General features: G+C 36.7%; 1 protein-coding gene across 3 annotated transcripts in view; it reads left to right on the forward strand.

The window, feature by feature from the left end:
- Positions 1-1,041: 1,041 nt before the first annotated feature.
- LOC144437232 (uncharacterized) overlaps positions 1,042-26,152 on the forward strand; it is a 30,118-nt gene continuing 5,007 nt past the window's right edge. Inside the window, exons 1-7 of one of the 3 annotated variants that reach the window (XM_078126147.1) lie at positions 1,042-1,146; positions 7,244-7,407; positions 20,367-20,454; positions 21,171-21,655; positions 23,106-23,295; positions 24,101-24,313; positions 25,954-26,114. In XM_078126147.1, the coding sequence (XP_077982273.1) occupies positions 7,275-7,407; positions 20,367-20,454; positions 21,171-21,655; positions 23,106-23,295; positions 24,101-24,313; positions 25,954-26,114 (1,270 nt within the window). In that variant the 5' untranslated portion in view covers positions 1,042-1,146; positions 7,244-7,274. Of the gene's footprint in view, positions 1,147-1,407; positions 1,511-6,301; positions 6,625-7,243; positions 7,408-20,366; positions 20,455-21,170; positions 21,656-23,105; positions 23,296-24,100; positions 24,314-25,953; positions 26,115-26,152 lie in introns of those variants that run through there. The other 2 variants (XM_078126144.1, XM_078126138.1) reach the window with 2 other exon arrangements.

Below are 26,152 nucleotides of genomic sequence, written 5' to 3' on the forward strand. Positions count from 1 at the left end.
TTGATACGTCGGCCGCGCATTTGTGAATAAAGTGCAAGAGATTTACAAGCAGCATCTGTTTGCCAAGTGACGTTGAAACAGCTCAAGAGTTTACTCGGTTAAAGTTAGTTTTCTGTGGGTTGTAATACATGCAAACGATTACGTAGTCAACACGATAGAGGTCACGTCATCAGTATACAACATATGGTTGCTTTATGTAATCAAACCTTTTTCACGTCACCACTCCTTCGAAATCGAACGAAAATTTTGTTTCTTTTAGAACAGCATTGCAGACAGTTGTCTCAGATTTATGAAAAAATGCCTGGAAACTTTCAATTAACACTGACGAGCAGTTAACTTGAAGTACACGATCGAGGAAATTTCGTCAAGATGTAAAGTCAAAAAGTACATCAGATACAGCGGGATAAGATGTGTCGTCAACTTGCACTTCAGTCTGAACCTCGATCTCATTCCATCATCGACGTTCAATGAGGCGTACCATTCTTTCCCTATGCTATATTTAGACAATGTTCATGTTACATAAAACCAGTAAAACGGAAAAAGTAACCTTCACCTGGTAACCCCGCGATCACCTTGTTTGTGCTGATGAATGTTCCAAATTCTTATCTGTCCACCTTCTCACAACATACAAAATGCTGTGTATTATTCTACCGAATATTCTAAAAATAGAGTGTATTCTAAATATATATTGTAAGTTTCCCTCTCCTCAACACATGTTCCAATCAAAAAATGTGTCTAGATATCAAAATACTAGTATCTGACAGGAAGAGATCGTCTTTCTTTCACTATAATGGTTGTTTAGCCGTTACTCATATATCACAGCAGAGAATCAATGCAAATTTAGAACTACTGCGAAGTGCGTCATGCGTTAAAGAAACAATCAGTAGATAATTCAAGTGGCATGAAACTCTCGTCCCGTGGGAGACATCAATTTTCTGGTAAAGCGAAATAGAGCTGTCAAGGAAGGAATATTTCCAACTACTTGCTAGAAAGCTTTCATAAAACACTTTGTAAAATCATTTGGCTTTTTCATCCTTCGCAAGCATCTCAGTGTCGGGGGACAAGATTTGACAGATAGCCCTAAAAGTTTACAGACGTTTGGTGTGAGACGTACAAAGGGCCAGGATTTCTATTGACAATTTCCAGGTACATGTACACAGCGTATCTATGTTCTGTGTTAGTAGTATAAAGGGGGACCGTCTAAATGCAGTATAAAGGACAAGGGTGGTCTAGGTCGCTTGATCCCTCATCACATATACACTATAGGCTGTCACAATGTTCAAATACTAACTCGGACAACGTCGTCTCCGTAGCTTCACAATGACATTGTTTATTAACCGGTTGTCACGCGACATTGAATATTAGCCTTCACCGTCAACTCAGTCACCGTCAACCCATGTCACTTTACGTACTACTAATAGCTAATGTCCTGTCACGCAGGTGTCCACATCGTTATTCTCAAAAGTGCGAAGGTGTTGTGTTTGGCGTTGTGTGCATTTGAGTTATACAGGTAAAGTTGCAATTCTTGTAAATCTTGATTTGGCAAAATATTACATGTGTTATATTATATTATATATTACAAAGTAATACATATGTTTAGGATAACACAACCGATCCTAGTTAAAGCAGCCGACCCTAAACACTTTTTAAGCATTTAAAACATTCTTGACCTTCATGTACGTCTGTTTTCTTTCCCCGGTGATGTCTGTATATACATGTATTTCATCAAAGTATCACAGAAGGGGTAGTCTGACTGACATTTCGTTTGTTTTTTGGGTCGCAATATTTTTCAAAAATAAAAACAATTAAAAAGATAAAAAATAGAATCCAGACCTACCCTATTATCGGAAACACATAAGTATTTGTTTTCACCTTAGATCAGGGTGGATTTCTGAACCTTTCCGATAAAACCATGATAAAGAGTTAATGTTGTCAATATCAACGTGCGTGAAATATACCTGGTCAAGGTTATATAAAAGCAGAAAAGCACTGAGAGCGAAGAAATGAAAATGACGTCATATACCTGCCTGCTACTTGAACACAGCCGAGAAGTCATGACCGTTCAATTGGTCGTTTGGTGAATTCCGAACTTGTTGAGTTTGCATAGTTGACGAGGAATGTTCAAAATCAAGAGTTCTATTTTACTGCTGGGGTGGTTGTTTGCCAATGGCGATTAACAGGTCGTAGGGGTCGTAGAATGGAATGAAAATTCCGAGGTAGACACATTGTCGTTTCAGTGCTTAGATATCGGTTTATAAATACGAAACAGACTAGATCTAGATCTAGCCTAAAGGGTGTTTGTATAATCAAAAACACGTTAATTCTATTATTAACGTGACTGGTCACAGATGCCTAGGTTGAGATGCCAGTGGTGTTTGGAACTTGATTTTGACATCCATAATATTCTCCGTATAATGTTCTCTGGTTGTCCGTACACTTTATAGTGTAAGGAAATGTCATTGAGAAAATATTTGCTGTATGAATCCCAGCAGAGTCATGCAGTTATTTTTTTGTGCTATCAAACTCCCTAAAGCCAGATGTCACATTATGACTAAAGGTTTATCACAATACGTTATGTATGACTGGGGCACTAAAAAATCACAATGGACTCTCTTATCAACAGAATGTCAGTACAATATAAATTTATTGACAGCTTACAAGTTTTATTTTTCAAAACAACAAGATAAAAAGAACAGATGTCGGTTTTCTATGATTTGTAATTTCGCCAACAACAATCAAGTTACTAATGCTGCATCCAAGTTGGCAAAATAGAAATAAAGTAGTCTGAGATTGTAGGAATTATAATACGAAAGAACCCACTATACAGTGAGTGATTATTGTGCGATAAGTGAACACTTCGAAACGACTCCTCTTGCCCCTCCAGCAATGTCAGTTATCAGGGATACTGGTGCAAGATTTGATTTATATCGAAGTTTGTTTCTTAAACATACATATGCGTTGCATTCGCGAACACGCACTAAAGTAGGTTGATTCATAGTTTGAATGTTTGTGTGGGTTTAACTTCATGTCAATTACATTTACTCTTTAATCCGTGTCGGTTTCAAAGTGTCAATTAATCCTTTCATTAATGTCACTTTCAATGTGTCCGTTTATATCTGATGCGTGTCGGTTTCACCATGTGTCCGTCAATTCACACCTCTCGTGATAACATGGCAGTCGCACAGCCTGGAATCTTGCCTCTATTGGCCGTCAAATCATGTTTCTGATGTCCTCGTGTTTTCCATTCGTGAGATGCGTGGGCGCTGTGACTTGAAACTAGATCTGAGGTGATGATGTTCTGCGTCGTATCTGTTTCAAATAAAACAGTTCAGGATGGTGTTTACCAGTCATCGAGTTGAACGTTCCACTAAATTGGATGTCTAGCAGGAAATAACTGTCAACACATGACCAATGTTCGCTATTCTTGTCCTGTCAATTGTGTAAAACCGGCAACTTTAGCCTATTATAAAACAACGTTTGTCTCGTTCAAGTAGTTGCTAAGTAACAACGTCTCTATTTTAATTCTAAAGCTCTCATATTTCGTGATGTGCCCTTACCACGAACCCCCAGTGGCGTGATTTTATTTTCTTTCGTTGTCAACACCACAGAGCGCGATATAGTGGATTCCAGGCGCGTTTAATACATCATCTAATCACTTTTAAAACGGCATATCAAATCATATTAAAGTTTATTAATCAGGAGTCCAAATTACCATCCAGCAGTTAAAAATTGATATTGAAGTTTGTTGTGTACAAGCAAAAAAATGTAGAAAATACAATGTAGTGATTCCATATATAACATCACTGGCATAACACGGACACCCCAGTTCATAGATCGCTTACTTCCGTCGGGTTTATCTTAACCTTACGATGATCAAACTTGAAAAGAGTTCATTTTGTTTCATTTATTTTCCAGGCAATTAAAGAAAAGCAATAATGTATGATTATAAAACCAAGAAAAGCACAGAAGTAACTAATTACGAGAATGTTGAACCATATATAGTGCTGGTTAAAATATTGGATCATAAATTCTGAACTTGTTCAATTGTAATGTTCATTGTCTATTTACTTGAAGTCAATCCTAGTATCAAGAATATCCTCTTAAATTCACACTTCGCCAATAATGTTTGTACTTAAAGAATAGTGCTAAGGACTTGTTGTCGCTTGCCCCTACAATAAATTGTTAGGAGACATCGATTTCTTTAGTGTGTGTGTGTTAGACTAGTATACTTCGAGTATTTTAATCTATTTCAAGGTCATACGTTAGTGTTTGTCAGTCGTGAGCGTGGCGTCAACACCACCTAAGTTCAAGGCTTTCAACAAAACAAGACACCAAATGCAAGTATTTTTGTAGACGGAGAAGAGTATGACCACAAAACAGTCAATCAATCACAACGAAGACTTGTTCCAAATATGTTTTCTTAACCATTCAATGCGGTTCACTGAACTCACAGCACTGACTGGGTGCATGAAGGCTAACTGGTACCGGTCTTAAAATATATTATGATAAAACAGTTATATATATAGTCAAATGCTACTAAACGTCTGCCATAACTCGTCATATGGTCGGGAATCACCAAAATGTGCACAGAGACGGTGGAACGATTGAACACATGTATTCATACCAATATTAATCTAAAAGTTCTAGCATTCTTATGTGGGTCGCCCAGAATCCGCCGTCCACTAAATTAACGTGTTACGCATATTAGGGCAGATTTAACGGTTCTTTACACCGTGATCAGTGAACTTCAACCTCCGATCTACCTCCAGGACACCTTCCCATTGTCCGCAATGTCTGTGTATACTCCGTTGCTACGTATTTGTCGACAACATCCAGTCCAAATTGATTTGTTATAATCAGAAATGAAATCCTTAGACAATGTGACAATGGCAAGACTTTAATAATCGACAGAGAGTCTTTGATTCGCAGTAGTAAAACTTAATATCTAAGTCGTCCCGGGGCACATTTGAAAAGAAACAATTCCTACATCATCTTAAAAGATTTAGTGACGATGGGTGACTTGGATATAGGTACGACATGTTGAGTTCACGTTCTACTGAAAGTGCTAACAACACACATTGATACAATGAAGACGGTACGAGTGCTTTCAAAACTGAAATTATATTTTTGTTTTGAATCGACTTAGGGTGTCGCCGCTGCTCTCTCTGTCTTCAATTTTTTTTTTTTTAAATTGTTGTTAATATTCGCAACGTTGTTTAGATTTTATACAATACGTTGTATATTACAGAGTGTGATACGGTTGGTCACGTCCTGTGAGATAGTGGCGCCTGCTAAATTTGTCCCAATGCCGTGACGAAGATTTGCACCCACCATTCATGTAGTACATTCTGTACATATCTATTACACATACATCAGAAGACTTTTCAATCCTTCCTTTCCGAAAATTCCAACATTATATATTTGACCTTCGAAATCTGATTGCAAATTGTAATTACTTTTTGTTGTTATTGTTGTTTGTCACTTTTAACGATAGGTTAGACAAACGAACAAGAAGTATATAAAAACCAAGTGACTTGCTTATTGCAGATTAGATAACAGTAAATAAGTTTGAATCACGTAAAAGATACGTTCGCATATTTTGTTACATGTCTTGTTTTATTTCTTTTGGTTTTGTAAACTTCACTATAAACAATTGGTGTAATATCTTATTTCAATCACCAAATCAAGTTGCTATCTCCTACACAAGTTGCTATCTCCTACACAAAAAACGTAAAGTGAAAACATCTAGGACTTTATTATAATTAACAAGTTGTTTTGCTATTATATCTGTTACGTGTAAATCGAGATACAGTGTTTATCAGTTAACTTACAAGTCTCTGTAAAAAAGATTAGACAGCTTTTTTGCATGATAACAGTAACCCGTTCTGAAGCGTTCTGAAAAGAATCCTTTTCCTGTACTGTCCCATGAGACGTCTCTCTACTACGTCATAATAATACGTTTAGGTACATTTGTTGTACCGCAAACCCTAAATTAAGGAACCTTTACTATTGTAAGAAGACCGTAGACCAAGGACGTAACACATTAAAGTGGCGGCTTTTTCAATGAGTTTGTTCATGTCATCTCGATGTCGGCAAGACAGAGAGTTTAATACCCTGTGTAGTGCGTCCTGTAAACATCCAATGCTTGTTTCGTCATCTCCCGTTTCAAAGGAGTAAACGCTGGCTTTGTCGTCATAGTCGACGATCCCATTTCCTTTTAGAGTTTTCGTGATCAGGTTATTATTATATTGTGATATTTCTACTTTCACGGTCGAGGTAATCATCTTATAACCGTCAATATACTTGTACTAATGAAGGTGAAAATATTATATGCTAAAACACGTCACTGAACTCGACTCGCTGAAATCAATCGATTGGGGGCGTGCTCCTGTGTACGTACTTAGTTATTTAGATACTGGTGCATGGTATACAAGGTGTGCAGTGTGGTAGATTACCGTGACAAAGACGAGTTCGTATCCAATCTTCAACTATTTCAAGTTCATTTATTGTGCCATTTCTAGACGCCATTTGACGTTGGACGTGTTACTTACTTCTTTAAAATGTGCCGTTGCACCTCACATCGCAATCAATTTTACGGAACCAGGTAGAACGGGCGCGAATAAGGTACTGTGGATACAATAACCTGCTGTGCTAAGTTCTTATGTAGCGTAGGTAAACACTGCACTGAATATTGTATGTATTCTTATGTGAGCGTCCTTTACAGGTTTGGCGTGACTTAACACGTTCTGTGTATGAATGTAGGGTAACAATATTGACTCGAAAAATGACCGCTGGAAAAAAGGACTACGTCGCGCGTGTTTATCGCGTTTAGCATAGGATTTAGAGTCAGCCAGACCATGTTTAAGATTACGATATCAACACAAATAAAGCGTCACACGGTAAATTTAGATTACAAACGTGTATATGACTGTGTTATAGAGATATAGCAACCTGTTGCTCGCTTGTCTGATATTAACCATTGACCGCCGTGTTACTGTGTCTGGACTGAACTAAGAAAAAGCTGTCATTTAAATGTTTTTGGTCGCTAGGACGGCTTGATAGCCGTCAGAATGTGTAACTGTGTTTACCAATGTCATACTTGATACTATCAGTATAACTGATTGGACCTAGCAGTTTTAATATCTGTCCGTTACTATGCAAAGTTTAAGATGTGAGCCCGACGTTCAATTCAACGGTGATAATTCACTAACCGGTTTTGTCTGTGTATTGCATGGTCTTACAGGGGGTGTGTGGTGTAGCTGGAAGGGTGCACAATGGCGCATCATATGTACGAACGAGTTGTCAACCTAATATCCAAAGTGCCGGCAGAGCGTAAAGTTAGCCAGATTGAATCCTTGTTACCATGGTTTCTAAACAAAAGTAATCTACTGAAATCCTTACAAAAAGGTAAGTACGCCATTTTTTGTGTGGTTTAAATACTACTATAAATTACTTTGTATACCCATGGCAACGTGATGCATGTATGACAAGGTTGACTTTAAACTTCACCTTCAATAAATAGCATCAGCGATCCGAAACCACGGTATGATGAAACAAAAACTCCGTGCTCGGTGAACGTCCCAAGATGTAGACAATTTTTGCCTAGATGAGTGATATCGAATATATACAAGACTTCCCTTGTGGACTAGGGCTATTGTTTGGTCCGAAATGACCTGACAGGCAGAAGCCGTTCACTATTCCCGACTCGGGTTGGTGAAAACCTATACAAGTGGGTATGAAAGAACTACATGTAACTGCGTGTTTAGTATGTTTTCGGCCACTTATCTGTTGCTAACGAGCGTTAAGAATGAACGTGATGTGAGTACCAATTTTAGTTCAGGTTAGACCCCTCTTTAAAAAAACACCCGTGGCTATGCATGCTATGGCTAACCAAGATTACCAAGGATTGGCTGTAATAGTCTGTCGTATTAATGCATAGTGGTCTGTCTAGTTATATTCCATTCCAAGTAGTGAAAAGAGATGACATTTGGCATGACAACTATCTTTACATACACCAAAGAGATAAGAATAGAACTGAGTTTGATGTTTTCGTATTTGAATAACAACACTTTCCTTAATTGAAGTCTTCTTTTAAATGGATGAAGTCTGAAAAGGATGATTTAATACTTTGGCACGGGTACATAACTATTCGTATTGTCCACAGATGTGTACGAGCAAGGAGTTGTGATATTTGTGGGTTTGGTCGGTTTTAGTTCGTAGTATTTATAGAACAGTGCATAGCTGGTAGGATAGTCAACGTTGCCACTGTGACTGAACCACAGAATCTCTTGCCGTTGCAATGTCACAAAGTTTTTTCTTCGTTCTCAAACTAGTAAACCAGTGTTGACCCTAGATCTACACTGTGCCTTTAATTAAAAACCTAATACGATAATTTCCCACAGTCTTACATAGTTGGACAACTCTGGTTCTTACTGAAATCGGTACAATGTGTAAAATATTACTCTAGATATAATATACTACTAGAAGGTCCCAGCCTTGTAACCATTACTGTTGCTGATAATCTATTCAATGGACACGAAACTGCGACACGTTCGGCTATCTGTGATAGCGGTTAAACAATAAATTGTCACACCGTCTATTTGTTTAGACACTGTTTGATTCTTTCAATATATACGATACATGTCTCCTTAGCCGTTGTATTAATCATTGATTGTGTTATGGATACGCACGTCAATATAGTTCAACAACAAAGTACCAATGTTAAGTTGACGAATAACACCTATAATGGGTTACTATGCTACTGTTTAAGCGACGTCTAAAACCGACTGAATTAAAAACGCGCATGCTCGGGTCTACTTGACTGTAATATGGTTATTTCTTCGCTTAAAAGCAGTGAAAATTATTTCGTGCATTAGCAACGTTAGCCAGAGCTGTTGATGTCTTTTCATTATCATATATCGTCAAGGGGATGGTAGGTCATCCGTGCAACACGTCGTAAGTCGGGCATGAAATATTGGTGACGAGCATTAAAATACGAAAATTACTCGCTGTCAACAGGTGGTCAAATCCTATTTCACGAGCTGTTGCGGAGATACCACCTCGTGAGCTGGGCGCTCCGTCCTTCTACTAATAACCATGACAAAGGACCGATCTGCAAAGTCGACTATTATATTCACATTTAATGACCAGAGATCATCCCATGTTACTAACATCCCACGTTTTCATGAATCGTAGTTAACACTAAACTGTCTAGATAAAATGTCGATATATAAGTTACACGGTTATTTCACTATAGTAAGTGAATAGCTAGTCATATGTTCGAAAAGTGACTCGGTAATAAAGAAAAGCAGTAAAATTGGAAGTGTTGAATTTTTGCATTCGTTAGAATTTTTAGGCTGCATTCGCTGGAATTTCTCGATGTATAATCGGTAGGCATGGCCGCATGTCGTGTGTTCTCACCGATATTCTCTACCGTTTGCCTATAGATACACAAATGTAGCTATGCGTACAATTTACGAATACGTGACATTTTGGTGGAGCGAGACACAGCGTCGTAAATCTCTGCCTGACACATGACAAATTAGGAAATTTTTGTTTGCCAAGTGTATAGACTGGAGCTTCAAGTTGATTCTGAATTCTACTAAAATAGAGATCTGTGTGAAAGAGAACAGTTCGGAGTATGTGTCAATGTATTCCACGAGTCGTTGAAATAACACAATTGGTATGGAGTAGTCTTGGGGCAGCTCAGTAAACACACCGTGCAGTGTAAAATACTTGTGTAATTATACAGTAAACCCGGCTAATTTTACACTCACTTTATGCGAATTGGCTTCGTGTTGCAAATAGATAAAATGAAGTCTGTACATACAGACCATCGTTATTATTCAATTGGGAAACCGTTTTATGATCACACTCAAGTGATGAACTATAGAACGAATCGGCTTTCAATGGCACATTCTTATTCTCTTGGGATTGCCTTTCAGTTCGTTACAATATTAGTCACTAGTAGCAATTCAGAATTCAATGCCTTAGTCAGCCTGTCTCACTATTATTGCTTTATTAGATTCTGAACAAATTTCATTAATATCGAATCATTGTGGAATGTGTAATTTCCATCGGCGCTGTCAGTTATGGTTTCTCATTTACTTATTTGTGTAAGTATTGATGTTGCCATGTGGACCTAATAATTCGTTTAACATGGGGGGACAACACATGGTTGATATTTGATCTACAAATATTGGAATTCCATTAAAGACACATTTCCCATTTGTCAGTTTGTTCGTACCGTTCTTTTCCATTAGATTGATTACTACGCAATGCTTGAATCTAATAATAATGTCCCTACATAATATGGCAATAATTGTATTACATACTTTTATTGAGGGCATGTATTGTTTAATGATAGACTATTTTTGTTGCCATGACGACGTAGCTTGGTGTTATCTCAAGTGTGTTATTGAGATATGTTTTACTAACCATTTACACATACCAAAGTAATCCCTCCTTTAACGTTGATTTTTTTTTGTTATATATATATACACCGCGCATTGAAGTTATTCACTGGGTGTGTCACTAACTAGCCATGAGCTCAAACAACACCGTGTAATGTGTTCGGGTTACAGATCTCACATTGGTGTCAGGGTGGGGGAGGGGGTATTGTTGCTTTTTATTTGTATCCCATTTACGTAATTCATAAATTAGATTACTGAAGTTTGATGTTTTCCTCAATGCGTTTAGTTAAAAGACAATCCGAATCTGATCCAAAATATATGTGGTATATGTAGGTAAATTACACAGTTGAATTTTAAAGAACTAATTCAAAATTTAAGTAATAACTATAAATCCCATGTAATCTTGTCCAAAGAGTTAATTTATTGATTTCTAGTGATTCGGAATAACTTAATATTTGTATGGCACTAAAGTCTGCAACAATGTGTATCTATATAAGGTTATAACAACTGTACACAGATTTGTTTTTCAATTATAATTTCGTTACATAACCCTACAATATCAGTGATTTGTTGGCAAATGTACAAGTTGACATGATAGAGTCATATATTCTGAATTGGTTGAAAGTGCATGGTCAACGATATGATCCTGCCTCGAGTATTCATTGCACGGTAGTCCGTTGATGTCCCGACGATCCAGCCAACACATGCAATGATGTTATCAGTGCAGTTATCTTTATGAGCAATTAGATCGATTTTGATTAAAGTGTAGTTATATTAGTAATATCTATGGGAATCATACAAATACAAACAGATTACCGAAATAAAGTGTGTCATCATCAGATTTCTCACAAAAACTTCTCAAAATCCAACATGTATTTTACAAGTGGGAATAAAAATAAAACCCATTAGCACAATTACAACACACAGTGTAAAATTACAAAGGAAATGTTATCTGCAAGTCACTCAGTGTTATTTTTAGAATCAATTATAAACTAAAGACTCGAGCTTTTTTATCAATCGCCAGTGCATATTTCAAAAAGAAAAACATCACTTGTAATATATCAAATTCCACCTTTAAATGCCATCTCCATAAGATTGCAACAAGAATTTCAATCCCTTCAAATTGTTTGTTTAATAACTGCACGAATTAGCATATAGCTGTATCCATTCAAATTGTTTGTTTAATCACTGCACGAATTAGCACATAGCTGTGTAACGTTATAATGCGAACATTCAACGAATTCTCCAGTCACAGTTACACACTTCAATTCGTCTTTTGTTTTAGTCTAATTAGAAAAGGAGTCTGTTAACTAAAACCTGACACTGTCTTCTTATAATATTTGAACCCGATAACTCTATCCCAACTTAAGGTGTTCAGACACGTCGTACGTACATTAACGACACGGTCTATTTCACCTCACATCCACTGATTTCTACCACAATGTTTGGAGCTATTTCCAACTATTTCCAAACCACAATCGACTGTAATCACTCAATACACTGCTTTTAGACAACAGTATACCAACTGTGATTTATAAACGAAGAAAATCGTTTGACATGGCGTCTGTAAGGTTAACTGGTAGACTCAATACAAACGTAAAAAGGTACTACTTTTAGAGGGCCTGGTTGTTCGTCGCACACATTAACATTTGGACTATGCTAAAAATAAACCGTTCAAGAGAAGCTATATTGTCGCAATTACTATCAATTGAAGTGAATTCTCAATCCACGTCGTCGTTTAGACGAATGTATGAATACAGGGGCGACTACATATACATCGAGTATGCTGAACTCTGTGTCTGGGTTCGATGCAAACCTCTCTTCGAACTATATTGTGAACAGCAACAATATCATTCATGACTTGATTATAGAGTACACTAAAATTAAACGACTTATAGAAAGAAGTTGCAATCATTAAATCTTATGAGTTAAATAGCCTCGAGGCCTGTCTTGTTAACACCTTAACGCCCCTCTTGGCATAAACACCGTTCAAGAATGTGGTGTTGTAAACCTTTGTATTTTTAATCATCTGAAGCTGTTCGCATACAACATACAACAACGAACCAACAAGCAAGGTCAGTTACACGATAAAACCGCTACAAAAAATTGCTGTTTAGTAGCTCAGTGTACCTCGAGAAACGAGTGAATGTTAATTCATATTTGAACATTGGGATTAACTTTTCCGCTAGACCGCAGACCGAGACAGTCAGCTATTTTGTGATATGACCCTTCGTGTCTTTAAACAGTCCCTCCCCCGAGAGCTAACCATCTACGTAAACTTTCCAAAGATTAACTCGTATATATTTGTCAATGACACAGACAGGGAGAAAGTCTTTTTTTTCTTTGCCAGTGTCAATGAGCACAATACATATGATAGCCGTGACGACACGATATTCTTTGTGACGTCACATTCTCCTTACCGTGTTTACAGTTGTACCACTCACGGCGTTACTTATGCTTTCAATAGTGAACTCTGACTTCTGTTCACAGTGGTTGCCTAAGCAACGCGTGGTCGCTATTGAAAGTTTGATTTTCACTCAGTACAACTATGCAGCAAAACAGTGCTTTTTGATGTGGTCTTTGACCCTGACGCCACAGTCACCACATCGAGTTCGTACTATGCGTACTTTATGGCAAATGATATTCTCTGAAGTCATGTCACAAAATAAACAGCAAGTTAGGAAAGTTAGGAAAGTTAGAATTTGTATTCTCTTCAAGATTTTTTTTTTCATATTCGTCGATGAGAAACATAGTGACCAACAATGTGATCTGATTTGCTTTGGTGTCAATCCGATTTACCAATCACGATGCTTAAATATAGCACCATTGGTTGACTTAATTGGTGTATGTCAAATCTATAGATAGTAACGAAGAAAAGTTTCCCCCAAGAGGCACCACCTTCGATTCATTAAAATTCAACATGAAAACTTAGTTACACTCCGATGGTATCTTGAAGTCCAGAGTGATCCGTGCGTTCAGTTGTGGGCCATTGTTCGGGGGATAACCCTGAACCATGTCGAGAAACGATAGGATTAAAATATTTGTTAGTTTAAGGAACGTCGCCATGGCAATACATACTCTGAGTTCAGTGGCTTGTTGTGGCGATCCACAAAGTGTCAGGAGGGATAATTGCAAGGTTTGAAATGTATTCAATGTTATACAATTAAACTCTAACTAGGAGCTCCCCAAGTCTGATTATAAGAAGCGTTTGAAAGGAAAACAGCACAATATCTGTGGACAGGTTTTTACCTTGTATTATTATATATCTATTGAAACCCGTGCAGGCGCGCCCATGTCACAACAAACAAATACCCCCTGAAGAGGATTAGTAGAAATATGGTGTTATAATTTTAGTGTGTTTTCCGTCTTAGTGTGTGATTATTTTAATACAACTTGACAATCATGTCGTTCCAGCCACAACAAGACATATTGTTGTAGACGACAGATTTTCATTATACGGGACATTGTTCTTCTATTAAAAGGACAATCGTATTGACTGTCAATCAAGACGTTATGGTTAACACCACAAGATCTTTTTTGACCAAACCTCTCTCTATTCATTTACGTCAAGTGACCCGTCGAACTGTCCTGACATTTTCAGTACACAACTTGATATCAGCCCATCGAAATTCAGACATATTAATTTTGTACTTTGAATCGGTACACTCGAAATGAGTTGCATTGAGCTTTATTTTGTGTTTACATATAGTTACTTTTTCTTACACTTGTTCTTCTAACAAGGTCTATAAATTCTCTAAAGTGTGATGTATTATAATTTATAGGAGCATTTTCGATGCTGAGTTGAACAGGTGTGTCATAACTAGAATGATTTGTTCTGCATGGTCAACAAGTGTTTATACGTCATTAAGGGTCTAAGTGAGTCATCAATCGTCTGTGTGAATGAAAAGACGGGAATAATTTAACGGTTCAGAATCGAGTGTTTCCCGCCAAATATAGCAAGTAAAACAAACAGACGTTTTCAGTGGCTTTTCTTCGAATTTCTTATTTATTTTGGACGAGATCACAAGCAATATTTATATGGATTAGTTTTGTATCAAAATCATGGATTTCAAATGGTTGATTATTTTGGCCTTTTTGTAGTTATTGTAACCAGTTTGTTATTTTTAGCTCTGTTTGTTTGATTATTTTGACATGCTTTTAAATCTAGTGTATGTACAGCGTACGTACGTATGCACTTTCGAATACTAATACATGTAAATAGAAAAGGTGCTTAAGAAAATAATTAAACTATAAACTTTAAACTTTAAAACATCAGCAATTAAGTACGATCAAAGTAGCATTATGGTTTCCAATCAGAAAAATGATCAATCTTAAGAGAATTTTTGGCCTTCAAAATTACGGTTCGAACAGACAATTAAAATGTGTAATTGACTGAGGTGATGTAACACCAGGTAGTCTACTATGAATAGCATTCAATGTAACGTGGCTCGTTTGACAGCTGACAGTACATTTATAAATGTCGTATAATATAGTGTTAATTCGATGATTAGAAAAACAACCACCGTTCTAATTGGTTGACATGTTTCCTAGCAATACATCACCGTATCTGAAATCTCAGTAATTCGTTAAAATTATCGATTTGTTTCAACACTTTATTTCAAACGTCCGTAGTATTTACTCAACGTCTCTGGTGTTGCATCCATGTCGATGACGATCATCATTTTGAATTGTGAAATCACGGTTAGTGCTCCAGGGTTATTGGGTTTCTCTAAGAGAGAACACGTCGCAGTGTTTACCCACATAACTCATATTTTTAGTGAGTATGTTGACTCACTTCTTACAACTATAGAGATTAAGAAGTGGCTTTCAGAAAGCCAAAAGATTAATAATAGCCAGGAAGAATAAAACGTGATACGAATACCAAATACTGTTGACGGTGCTAACGGCAATGATGGATATATCATACGAATATATAGTAGAAACCACTTCTATGAACCACGTCATTTCCAATCTGTGTGGATCACTCTTTTGTTAAGATTTCGCAGTGTGGTGTTTACTGATACATTTTCTTCATCAAAAAGTCTGTCTATTAATAGTATTTTCCCCATGAGCCCAAGCGTACTTCACAATTAGAAATGTGTCACCATTTCCGTATGGGAATGAAAGGACTGGACACAACGGTTACCCTTTAAGTCGGAATTATACATAGTAGAACATTTCAGTTCCCATTGTGTTACAATTCGATTAATAAAGTTGATATTATCGAATCCTTTTTTTAGAACAGTAGCTTTGTTACAATTGTTAGCATGAGTACGAAGTAAGTAATAAGTGTACTTCTATATAGACACATCTTAGCTTTAATTGAGTTGCCTTGCGTCTTATGTATATAGGAGTCGAAGTGCATGAGTCCAACTTCATTTGTTTCTTTTCATCAATAGCGATAACATAGATGGTATCGTAAGCTTGTATTGCAGCCTGTCGTCTTAATGTCTAGAAAAATTCAAACTAAAAGGTGATTACGACAGCCAATTCTTGGTATCTGATGACATTAATATTATTTGAACTTAGAATGTCGAGTCGAGGAAGTATAAACGGCCGTTGTGCCGTTATAGAGCCGTGCCATGGTAATAATTGTAAAGTGCTTTGAGCATCTTGTGGAAAAGAGCTATATAAAAACTAACAGCATTATTTTTATGTAAAAAAAAAATATGCAATACAGAAATATAAACTTAGACAACGAAAACATGTCGGAATAGCGTACGTTCGACCTTTTAGTACCTAAAGTGGGTTTAGTTTTGAACTTGATAGTCATTCATATTCAAATATTTGAAGAAAACCTGGACAAAATGGACCTCTTGCTAGTCGAATTTTTCGTTTACGGTGAGATTATATACGACATTTTTTGCAAGCACTTCTCAAGTAGCACTCCTTTTATGTTCGAAGGAATGTTAATCCTCTAGTTTATCGATGGTGATTTCACCTTAAAGTCAAATAAGCCTCCATGAATCAGAACACCCGCTGTAAAAAAACGTCATTGTGATTTTATGGATCTTAATCGATGTTTTATCTTTGATTGAAGGAAATCAATAACAGTGTCGTTAAGGTGATGAAAGTCACCTGCCATGCTTGAAAGAAAATGAGAACGAATAAAGCGAACACCCGATGAGATAGCACTAACCTTCTTTTTATCAATGCTGACACTACCCGTCAATCACTGATGTAATTAAACACGTTTTCAAATGTTTGAAACACAAGTTAATAAGACTGGTAATATGTCTCTAATCATGGTTGTAAAAGCTTTAATAGACATTTATTTTTGTTGTCATGACAATATAGCATTATTTAAGAGACTTTCAGAAATAAAAGTAATAACACTCTATTTCGTATTACAAGAAAATCTGTGTGTCCATTGTGTTATAACTGATGTCATTAAAATGTGTGACCAGTGGCTGATGAAACAATGACTATAAATGTATTAGTTAACATTCGCATTATCACGAATTATCGTGTGCCATCTTCCGGTGTACGATATTTGAAATAGCGGGAGTGTTGGTCCTCGGGCTGAGTATCGGGTGAGTTTATGAAATGTCCCGTCGCTAAAAAAAAATAGTGGGGGGGGGGAGGATTTAGATACCAGGAATTGTCAACAGGTGGTCATTTTAGTGTGGAATCTGTATCGTGTATATCTTTTTAGATCAATGTACATGTATATACAAGAAAACCGTCTATTTAAGCCGTCGTGAAGCTGCTTTGTACAAATAGTATATCTCTCATAATGTAACTTAACATGAAGATAATTCCACACTTTCTTATTCCGGGTTTCAGGATTCGAACACGAATAGCACATGACAACATCAAAGATTGATCACATGACAAGATGCATCACTCCACTTGTCTGTCTGTCTTTCTGCCTACCAGCCTGTCCGTCTGTCTGTCTGTCTGTCTGTCTGTCTGTCTGTCAGTCTCTGTATGTCTGTCCGTCTGTCTGTCTGTCTGTCTGTCTGTCTGTCTCTGTTGTTGACATTGATTACTTCAATCGTTGATGTGGCCTCTGTATATGCAACAAGCTGTTTAGCTATTAAATCGGACTATGTCGGCCTTTCATGTATTAATTTTGTCTGATACAAAATTTGCTACTGAAGACTCACAGTAACTCACATACTCTATACGACATTTATACACTGATCCAACACTTGTCGAAATACTTATATACCCATTAAAAACTAAACCATTCTTTGAGTAACACTAAACATCGATGTAAGAGATACCCACAACAATTCATTTCCTATACGTTAAGATTCTTTGACGTACTTGCAATAAGTACGATTTGACGCCGTTTATTCAACTGTCTGTATGGTGGGACACAAGAAGAACCAATTAAGTATTTGTTACTAGTATCAGCCTTTGAAGTCCAATTGGTGATTTTCTATAGGATGCTTCACATACATGACGTATTTACAAAGTGTTGGCAAAATACAACTATTGTCGACTTTCTCCTTGTATTATACAATACAACACAGACGTGTAGGTAGATTTTAGACAAACATTGTATCAATACATACAGACATCAATATCGACTTCTGATCTTAACGGTACTAACTGTCAGTATGGTCAGTGCAATTGTTATTGGATGTAGCATCAGATTAAATTTCTCAAATAAGTATTTCTTTTGAATTAGTCAGACGTTTTCCGTAAACTTCGCATTAATTTCAAGACCCTGTTATAAATCGTAAGATAGACTCACAGTTTAGAAAGTGGGAAAGTCTTCACAAATATTAAAATTAGTAATGAAGATAAATTTGTCACGGGTAAACCCCAACGCTTTGTAAACGACTTTTATGTTTGAGTATTTCATTAAATTATAAAGGTCATGTTTAAAGCTAACAGTAAGACTAAAATAATGTCTCTGATAGGTCGGTCTCTACCTTTATAGCGACAATTTACTTTCATGTTGATCAGGTACGTCCAGCATTGTTCATCGACTCCTCCATTCCCCGTGTAAAATGGTTCGATCAAAGGTTAACCATACTTATCTGCTTAGTCTGACCGTGAGAGATGGTTAGAAGACAGTTAATATAATTGTATAGCTAATAACAAAACCAATCGCCATAGCAATCTAACTTTGTAATCACCGACCGGCAGATTACGTTTTGTGCATTGGCGCCAAATAATTGCAATACTCAAGTAGGCTATAAATGGTATAACATGATAAATATAGACAACAGTACAATAAAACAACAACATTGCCATGTTGAATGATTAAAATGTTATATCACGTGTGATTTTAGATACCCAAGACAAACTTCTGGACAATTCATATCATTAAAATTCTCTCATGACTAAAACAACCATTGTATTCTCCTAGTGATTTCTTCTTTTCTACATCAAGATCCTGCACTGAAAATGAAGTGAAACACAAGCTTATACGTATCACATGCAAAGTTTAAATAACCTAATAGACAAAAAAGGAGGTCAATTCTTGGACATTACCTTCTACTAGGTTTTTCTATGATAATGTCAGAATGTCAAAACTTCTAAATCGTTTACATGACTGTATAAACATTTCAATTCTGTGCAAACTACCGGGACCTATTGAAAGAGCATATTCCAATTCGAAGTGTATTTCATCGTATTACATGTAAGTGCTGCTGACTATTCATACAAATAATCCAATCTATATCAGCCAATTACATTATATTTGTATTGAAACTGTTTTGGAGTTTTCATGCAATCGACAAGTTAAGGAAGTGCGTAATGGTGCAACTGAAGCTGAAATATAGACATGTCAATCCAGGCATGTTGTGATAATGATTTTTCATTCAGACTACGCTGCTGCTGTGTATAGACTTAAATCACGTCCACCGAACAAGTAATCGATCAAGGTCAATCAATCGTTACTAATTTGCCACATTTTTAGAGTATCGGTAAGAACTCTATTAAATCGTAATTTAGGCTTGACGTTGGTCATTATCAAACTGATTATATCGAGGTACAATTTCATAAATTAGCATACTGGCCAACAGTAGGCTACAAATACTGTATTAAATCTGCCATTCATAATTGGAAATGGAAACTAATGGTGTAATTGATATTGACTGTGTATTTTACAACTCAATAAAAGTTGAATTGTAATATTCATAGACCTTACAATGTAGAGAGACTAAAATAACAATGTAATCTATACTGCCTTTATAATGACTAGCAACAACCTCTGAAGATAATATAATTGGCATTTTAAAAAGTCAGCTGTGATGGCTGCTCTTATTTAGGCCTAAAAAAATAATTGTTTGGTTCCGGTTACCTGACCCCACCTAGCTTTTCACTGCCGACCCTAAACTTCTTTGTACGTATTCGAGAAAAAAATAATAAAATCGCAAAAACTGTGAAGTCTCATGAGAAATAGTGGATGCGGAAACTGACATCAACTTAATAAGACGAAATAAAACTGAAGAAATAAACAACACAGAGACCATTTGGAAAACAATGGAAAACCTGAACTAGACACTAACAGTAACACAGAAAAAATATAAACAGATAAAATAAAAAAATCTACCTACCCCACCTATTCTAATATTGAGCGTAATCCACATAATTTTTTTATCAGGCTTAATTTTTTTTTAAAAGTCCATAGAACAAGTTTTCTGTATTGACACATTTCATTGAAATAATCCAATTTTGTACCGAGTTAAACTTTGTGATTAATGATATGGCCTCCAAGAATATTGAAGTAGCAACGTCTGCAAAGTAACGCGGAAAGCTGTCTAGATGTACGTCAAAATGAGCATGCAAACATTGTTTGACCGTTTGAAGTCAACTCGACATAGGGTTACACTTAAATGCAATATGTGGATAATGCGTATCGATCTGTACTCAAGGTTTTATTTAGCTCAAAAATATGTAGACTTACAGTCAGTATACTCCAGGGAACAACTCTTAGTTTCTCTCATACATTTACATTGTATGTTTTACAATTCTATTTCCATTACCCTTCAGATGTGGTCATTGATATTATTAGAAACTGTGAATTTAGAAAAACTCCACAAGATACTGTTATTATTGGACAAGGCGAACGAGGAGATAGGTAAGTTAAGGAGCTAGCTAATACAATATTGTATCATTTTCACAATTGATATATGTAATCGATACATTAAGTAATGTGTAAAAGGGAAACGTGTTATATTACGTGAACCTTGTCTCAGGCTGTTATTTGTACGTTCAAGTCACGTACTTAGGTTTTATTGAAATGGTACTGGTTTTCTTTCATGTCATTTCGAATTGTACCTTTGATTTTACACTTCAGTGGACATGACAGATTTCATAATCACGTGACTTCCATATATATTAGCTTGAAAGAGTAATAAATGAAATGTACACATGTTAGATTCCCTCGTGAATTAGGAAATACAATAACAACTTCCACACCGTGACACACACACCGTGACACACACACACACACTCACACACACACACACACATACATACATACATACATACATACATACATACATACATACATACATATAAGAAACCAACATTATTATTATTATTATTATTATTATTATTATTATACATACATACATACATACATACATACATACATACATACATACATACATACATACATACATACATACATACATACACAGAGCTCCATGAAATGAGTGAGATGCTTGTAAAATGTTAATAATCTTGTTATTTAGTCCATCTTCTAGACGTACCACATACTCACAAACTCGTTACATGGCCTCAATTCAATTTATACAATGTTGTTGTTTAACATGTAATAATTTCCTCTAGTTTCTACATTCTTCTCAATGGAGCCGTTTCCGTATACATTAATGCTCAACTCGAGGACCAGGAAGTCGCCAAGGCTGCTAAAAGAAAGAAAAGCGAGGAAAAAAGCAGGAAAATATCGGAGGAGAAAAAGGCTAGAAAGAGAAGCGAAGAAAGGCAGAGGAGGATATCTAACGAGAAAAGTAGAAAGACCTCCAGAGAATCCGGTGGATATCACAGTCGGAAAACATCCGCTGAAACCAGGCAACCGTCGGTAGTCCGTGTAGAGAGAGGAACGGTAGAGAAAGAGAAAGTGGAACCAGAGAAACCGAAAACTCCCGTCAGACCAGCTGCTGCCTCGTCAACATCTTCCTCCTCTGAAGAGGAAATAGAAGAAGAGGAGGAAGAGGAAGCTCCAAAAGATTTGACTTCCAACCTGCCGAAAGAAAAGAAGAGAGATGACAAAAGACTTGACCGTAGTCCGTTCGGTCAGCATATCGTACAATTAGGTATGTATTCACTGTATGTCAACTGAATGTAATGACGTCATTGTGTGCCAATCAAATGTAATGTATTTATTGTATAGTAATGGCGTCACTCTGTCAATCAAATGTAATGAAGTAAATGTATGTCAATCAAATGTAATGTTATTTATGATAACAAAGACAATGTATGTCAATCAAATCCTTGCAGAGATTAGGCGCTCTTTTGTATAAATATTATTTTATTATTATTTTTGTATGTCAATCAAACGTAATGTAGTCATTGTATGTCAATTAGCTGACTGACTGACTGACTGATTGATTGGTTGATTGGTTGATTAGTTGGTTGGTTGGTTTGTGGGTGGGTGGTCGGGTTGGTTTTGGTGGGTGGGTGGGTGGGTGGGTGGATCGGTTCGTAATAGTTGGTAGGTCATTCAATCTCACTTGGCCATTATATTGTTCCTATGATATAGCACATGTAAATCTGTATCCATGAACAGTCAGATATTTCACTTCTAATGCACTAGTTCTGTTTTCATGGTAATTCCAAAATTGTATCATTCAGTTTACTTTAACTTAGATTGACAGTTAAAAATAGTAAATGGACTGTGTTATTTGCAGTAATTAGTCTTGGGATGTTTTGATGGCTAAATGGACACTAAAATGATTCAACATTATGCTTTAAGCATAAAAAACTAATGGTGCTATCTATAAAAACAGTATACATGAGATCCTGTGTGTAATTGTTCATTTTGTATTAAATGAAATCTACTCCCAGGGCACCAAAATTGCATTTTACTTCAATTTCACTCAATTTACTATATTCAGCGACTAATTTGCCTCTTGTGTGAAGATAGATGACTTTCTTGAGGTTATCAAAAGCATTTTGCGTTGCCTTTCTTATACCTGCCCTAAACAATGAATATAAAACGAAATATTGATGACGGGAAATAGTAGAGAGGCCTGGAATTAAATAAACGACACAGTAATCTAATTTAATTTAATTTCAGACTGCATAAAGTCGACTGTAAAATAACCTTGACCATTTTCTCATCGTATATATATCATGATAAAGTCATTTCAATTGTTTGGGATATTTTCTTTGAAAATTTATACAGATGTGTGGTTCTAAGTAATCAATTAACATCAAAATTAAGGTTATATCTCAAACATCATGGGTTTAGTTGATATAGAAATTTCTTCTGGTGGGGAGGAGTTCACGTGTGTCAGGTATGGTGAATGGGGCAATCTGGTCTCGTTTGAAACCAAACATGAAAACATGTGAATGTGTATGAATGAAGTCTAGATGTAGCAAAGGCCTACAGCTGGTTCTCCATAATTCATTGTATAAATAATGCTGTATATATTTATGATAATAAATATCATGTAAAATGTCTGTGCATGCGTCTACTTTCATGCACCGTATCTTTCACCAGAGTGTTTATTTTTTATTTTATTTTTTGAATTCAATATTCAGGTTCCGGTAAAAGCTTCGGAGAAATCGCACTCATTCAGAAAAACTGTGTCCGAACGGCTTCTATCATCGGAGACACTGAATGTGATCTTATCGTCATCAATCGAGATCTCTACTCACGGAGTCTGAAAGCAGCCCAAGAAGCCGAGTTCAGAGCTAAACACGACTTCATCAATAATTTTCCTCTTTTCAAGTGAGTCTTAAAGGTTCGAATTAAGAGCTGAGCTTTTAGGATTTATGACATCGAATTAGCGAACCAACTGAGTCGTGTATTAACCATTAACAGAGTACAAAAGGTCATCATTTTCAATTTAATATAATGGAAACCACCAAGAATCAATTTGCCTACAAAGACGTTAGTCGTTTTCATACGTACGTCTGTCGTTGCCTTGGTGGCTACAACCGACAATCACGTTAATACTAATAGCGAAAGTATCCATCACCTTGACACAAGAAATAACGTCTTTTGTAATGACAGATGATGTGGTTTGACATTAACATGTTGTCTTGGAAACCTGCTAAATAGAAAAAAATCAGCAGGAAAGAATTCCAGCATTTTATAGTAAATTCTATTTATGGTATGTACACGATGATTTACAACACCAAAATGGCCTTTTTACGGTACCCGGAGATTATGTCGTAAAATTACCATCGATAGACATAGTGACGAGTTATCAAAGCTAGACGACACTTTTTATAGGAATTTCAGGTACAGATAGCGTGACGTGGTTTTGCGCACGTGAGCAGTCAGACAATGGCATATGGTTATAGATTTATACTCCCCTGATTATCGCCTATCAGGAATAAAAAAGATGAGTTTAATCATGTGCTCAAAGCGAACACGCCGCCATAAATATGGAATAAATATGGTACCTACAAATTTAACTATTCGGAACCATGAAGCAATACAATACGTATATGTTGTTATATTATATCATGAATATGGAAGAGCAAAACGAAACAACATAAAAATATCTCTAACTTGGTTTTATTTTTAGGAAATGGAATCCTAAGTTTCGTAATCTGATTGCGATGAGCTTACGTAAGGTCCAGGTACGTTACAATCATCCCATTGTACGACAGGGTGAAAAACTTCGAGGCATTGTGTTCATTGCCAAGGGACAGGCAATGGTATCAATGGAGCCCGCCCTCAGCAAACAACAATATCCAGATATGTTTCCACAGAAAGATTCTGTCTATGCTGAGTTGAGGTGAGTAATGTATTATTCGACACAGTCACGATTATAGATTTTGAAAAAACAACAAATTTTCTTTTCATTTATTCATAGACCCTCCACCTATGGTGGTGGAGGGTCTATGATTTATCCATCAATCCACCTGTCTCTGTCTGCCTGTCTGTCTGTCCGTCTGTCTGTCTGTCTGCCTACTTATTTGTGTATCTATCTGCATGTCTGTCCGTCTGTCTGTCTAATATAGATCTAAATATATATTCAAAGATCTATTCCTACCTCCCTATCTCGCTATCTCTCTAATGATATCTATCTACCCCGCAATGGGAGAAAAGAGCTGTAAACTGTGGGTGTTGCTATGAACGTGCCAAGTTGAAATGGCTTTGTTTATTTGTTAGCGTGGATGCGTTGAAGGCAGTATCATGCCCTATACAACTTATTATTGACACGAATTGCGTCTTATCATTAGTTAATCGGTCAGAGTATGTGCCATGGTACGCGGTACAGTCGATGTTTGTTAAAATTGTAGTTTATGAATTCAATATTCATACGCCACCAAATAGCTATGAACACAGTATGGATATTTGTTTGTAACCTCTCTACGTTTTTGTTAAAATCCAAGGTCTTTGTGTGCTGTCTTTCTGTTTAAACGCAGCGTTGTAAAACAAAAACATGACATTATGAGTGTAATATAGGTAAATCAGTGAACGGGTTTAAACATGTTCGTTTAGGCCTAATAGAATTGTTTGGTTCCGGGTTACCCGACCTCACCTAGTTTTTCATAGTCGACCCTAAACGCTTTTTTTACACATTCCAAATAAAATCGCGAAAATGGGAAGTCTCGCGAGAAATAGTGGATGCGGAAACTGACATCAACAATATAAAACCGATGGGAAAAAACCAAGAATACAGAATCCTTATGGAAAACAACGGAAAACATAACTACCTGAACTAGACACTCACACATGAAAAAATGGGGGGGGGGGGGGTGAAGAAAAAAATCTACCTACCCCACCTATTCTAAAATTGGGCGTAATCGGAGTCACACATTTTTTTTAGGCCTTATGATCATTGAGTTGTGTACTCTAAAAAATCGGCGTGTGTAAGTGTGTAAGTGTGTAAGTGTGTGCGCGCATATGTGTGGATGTACATGAATGTGTACGTACGTTTGTGTGTGTCTGTATGTGCGTGCCTAGTCTGTATGTTGCGTGCGTGACTGCCAGTGTCTAGGTTTATATAGCTATCTAGCTATATTGGTATGACCAAGCATACAGCCAGATAAAAGAATACTAGTATTCGATAACACCAAAGGTGAATAGGTAATCAAGCAGAAAGACAGACAGACGGACGGATGGACAGACAGACAGACAGACACAGACAGACAGACAGACAGACAGACGGACGGACGGACGGACGGACGGACGGACGGACGGACGGACGGACGGACGGACGGACGGACAGACAGACAGACAGACAGACAGACAGACAGACAGACAGACAGACAGACAGACAGACAGACAGGCGGCAGAAACGACATTTATATTTGATAACATAAGAGGGAGAAATAGAGCTATGTTGAAAATAAATACAGGATAGGAACATACATTTCTCAGTACACACAGGAGATCAACTCATCCTGTGTGATTTCATTTCGTTTATAGAAAAGACAAAACAGAACTAAGTCTGAAGAATAGTAAAGCGCCAGAAATACGGAAGAGTGGACCAGACATCGCCCGGAGACGAGAAGGCTATGTTGCTGCAGAACGACAACTCAACAATAAATCTGTTGATATATGTGTTGTTGGATCCAATGAAATGATTGGTAAGAACAATCTATTGATACATGTGTTATTGTAACCA

Source organism: Glandiceps talaboti, chromosome 1, assembly GCF_964340395.1.
Source record: "Glandiceps talaboti chromosome 1, keGlaTala1.1, whole genome shotgun sequence".
NCBI lineage: Eukaryota > Metazoa > Hemichordata > Enteropneusta > Spengelidae > Glandiceps > Glandiceps talaboti.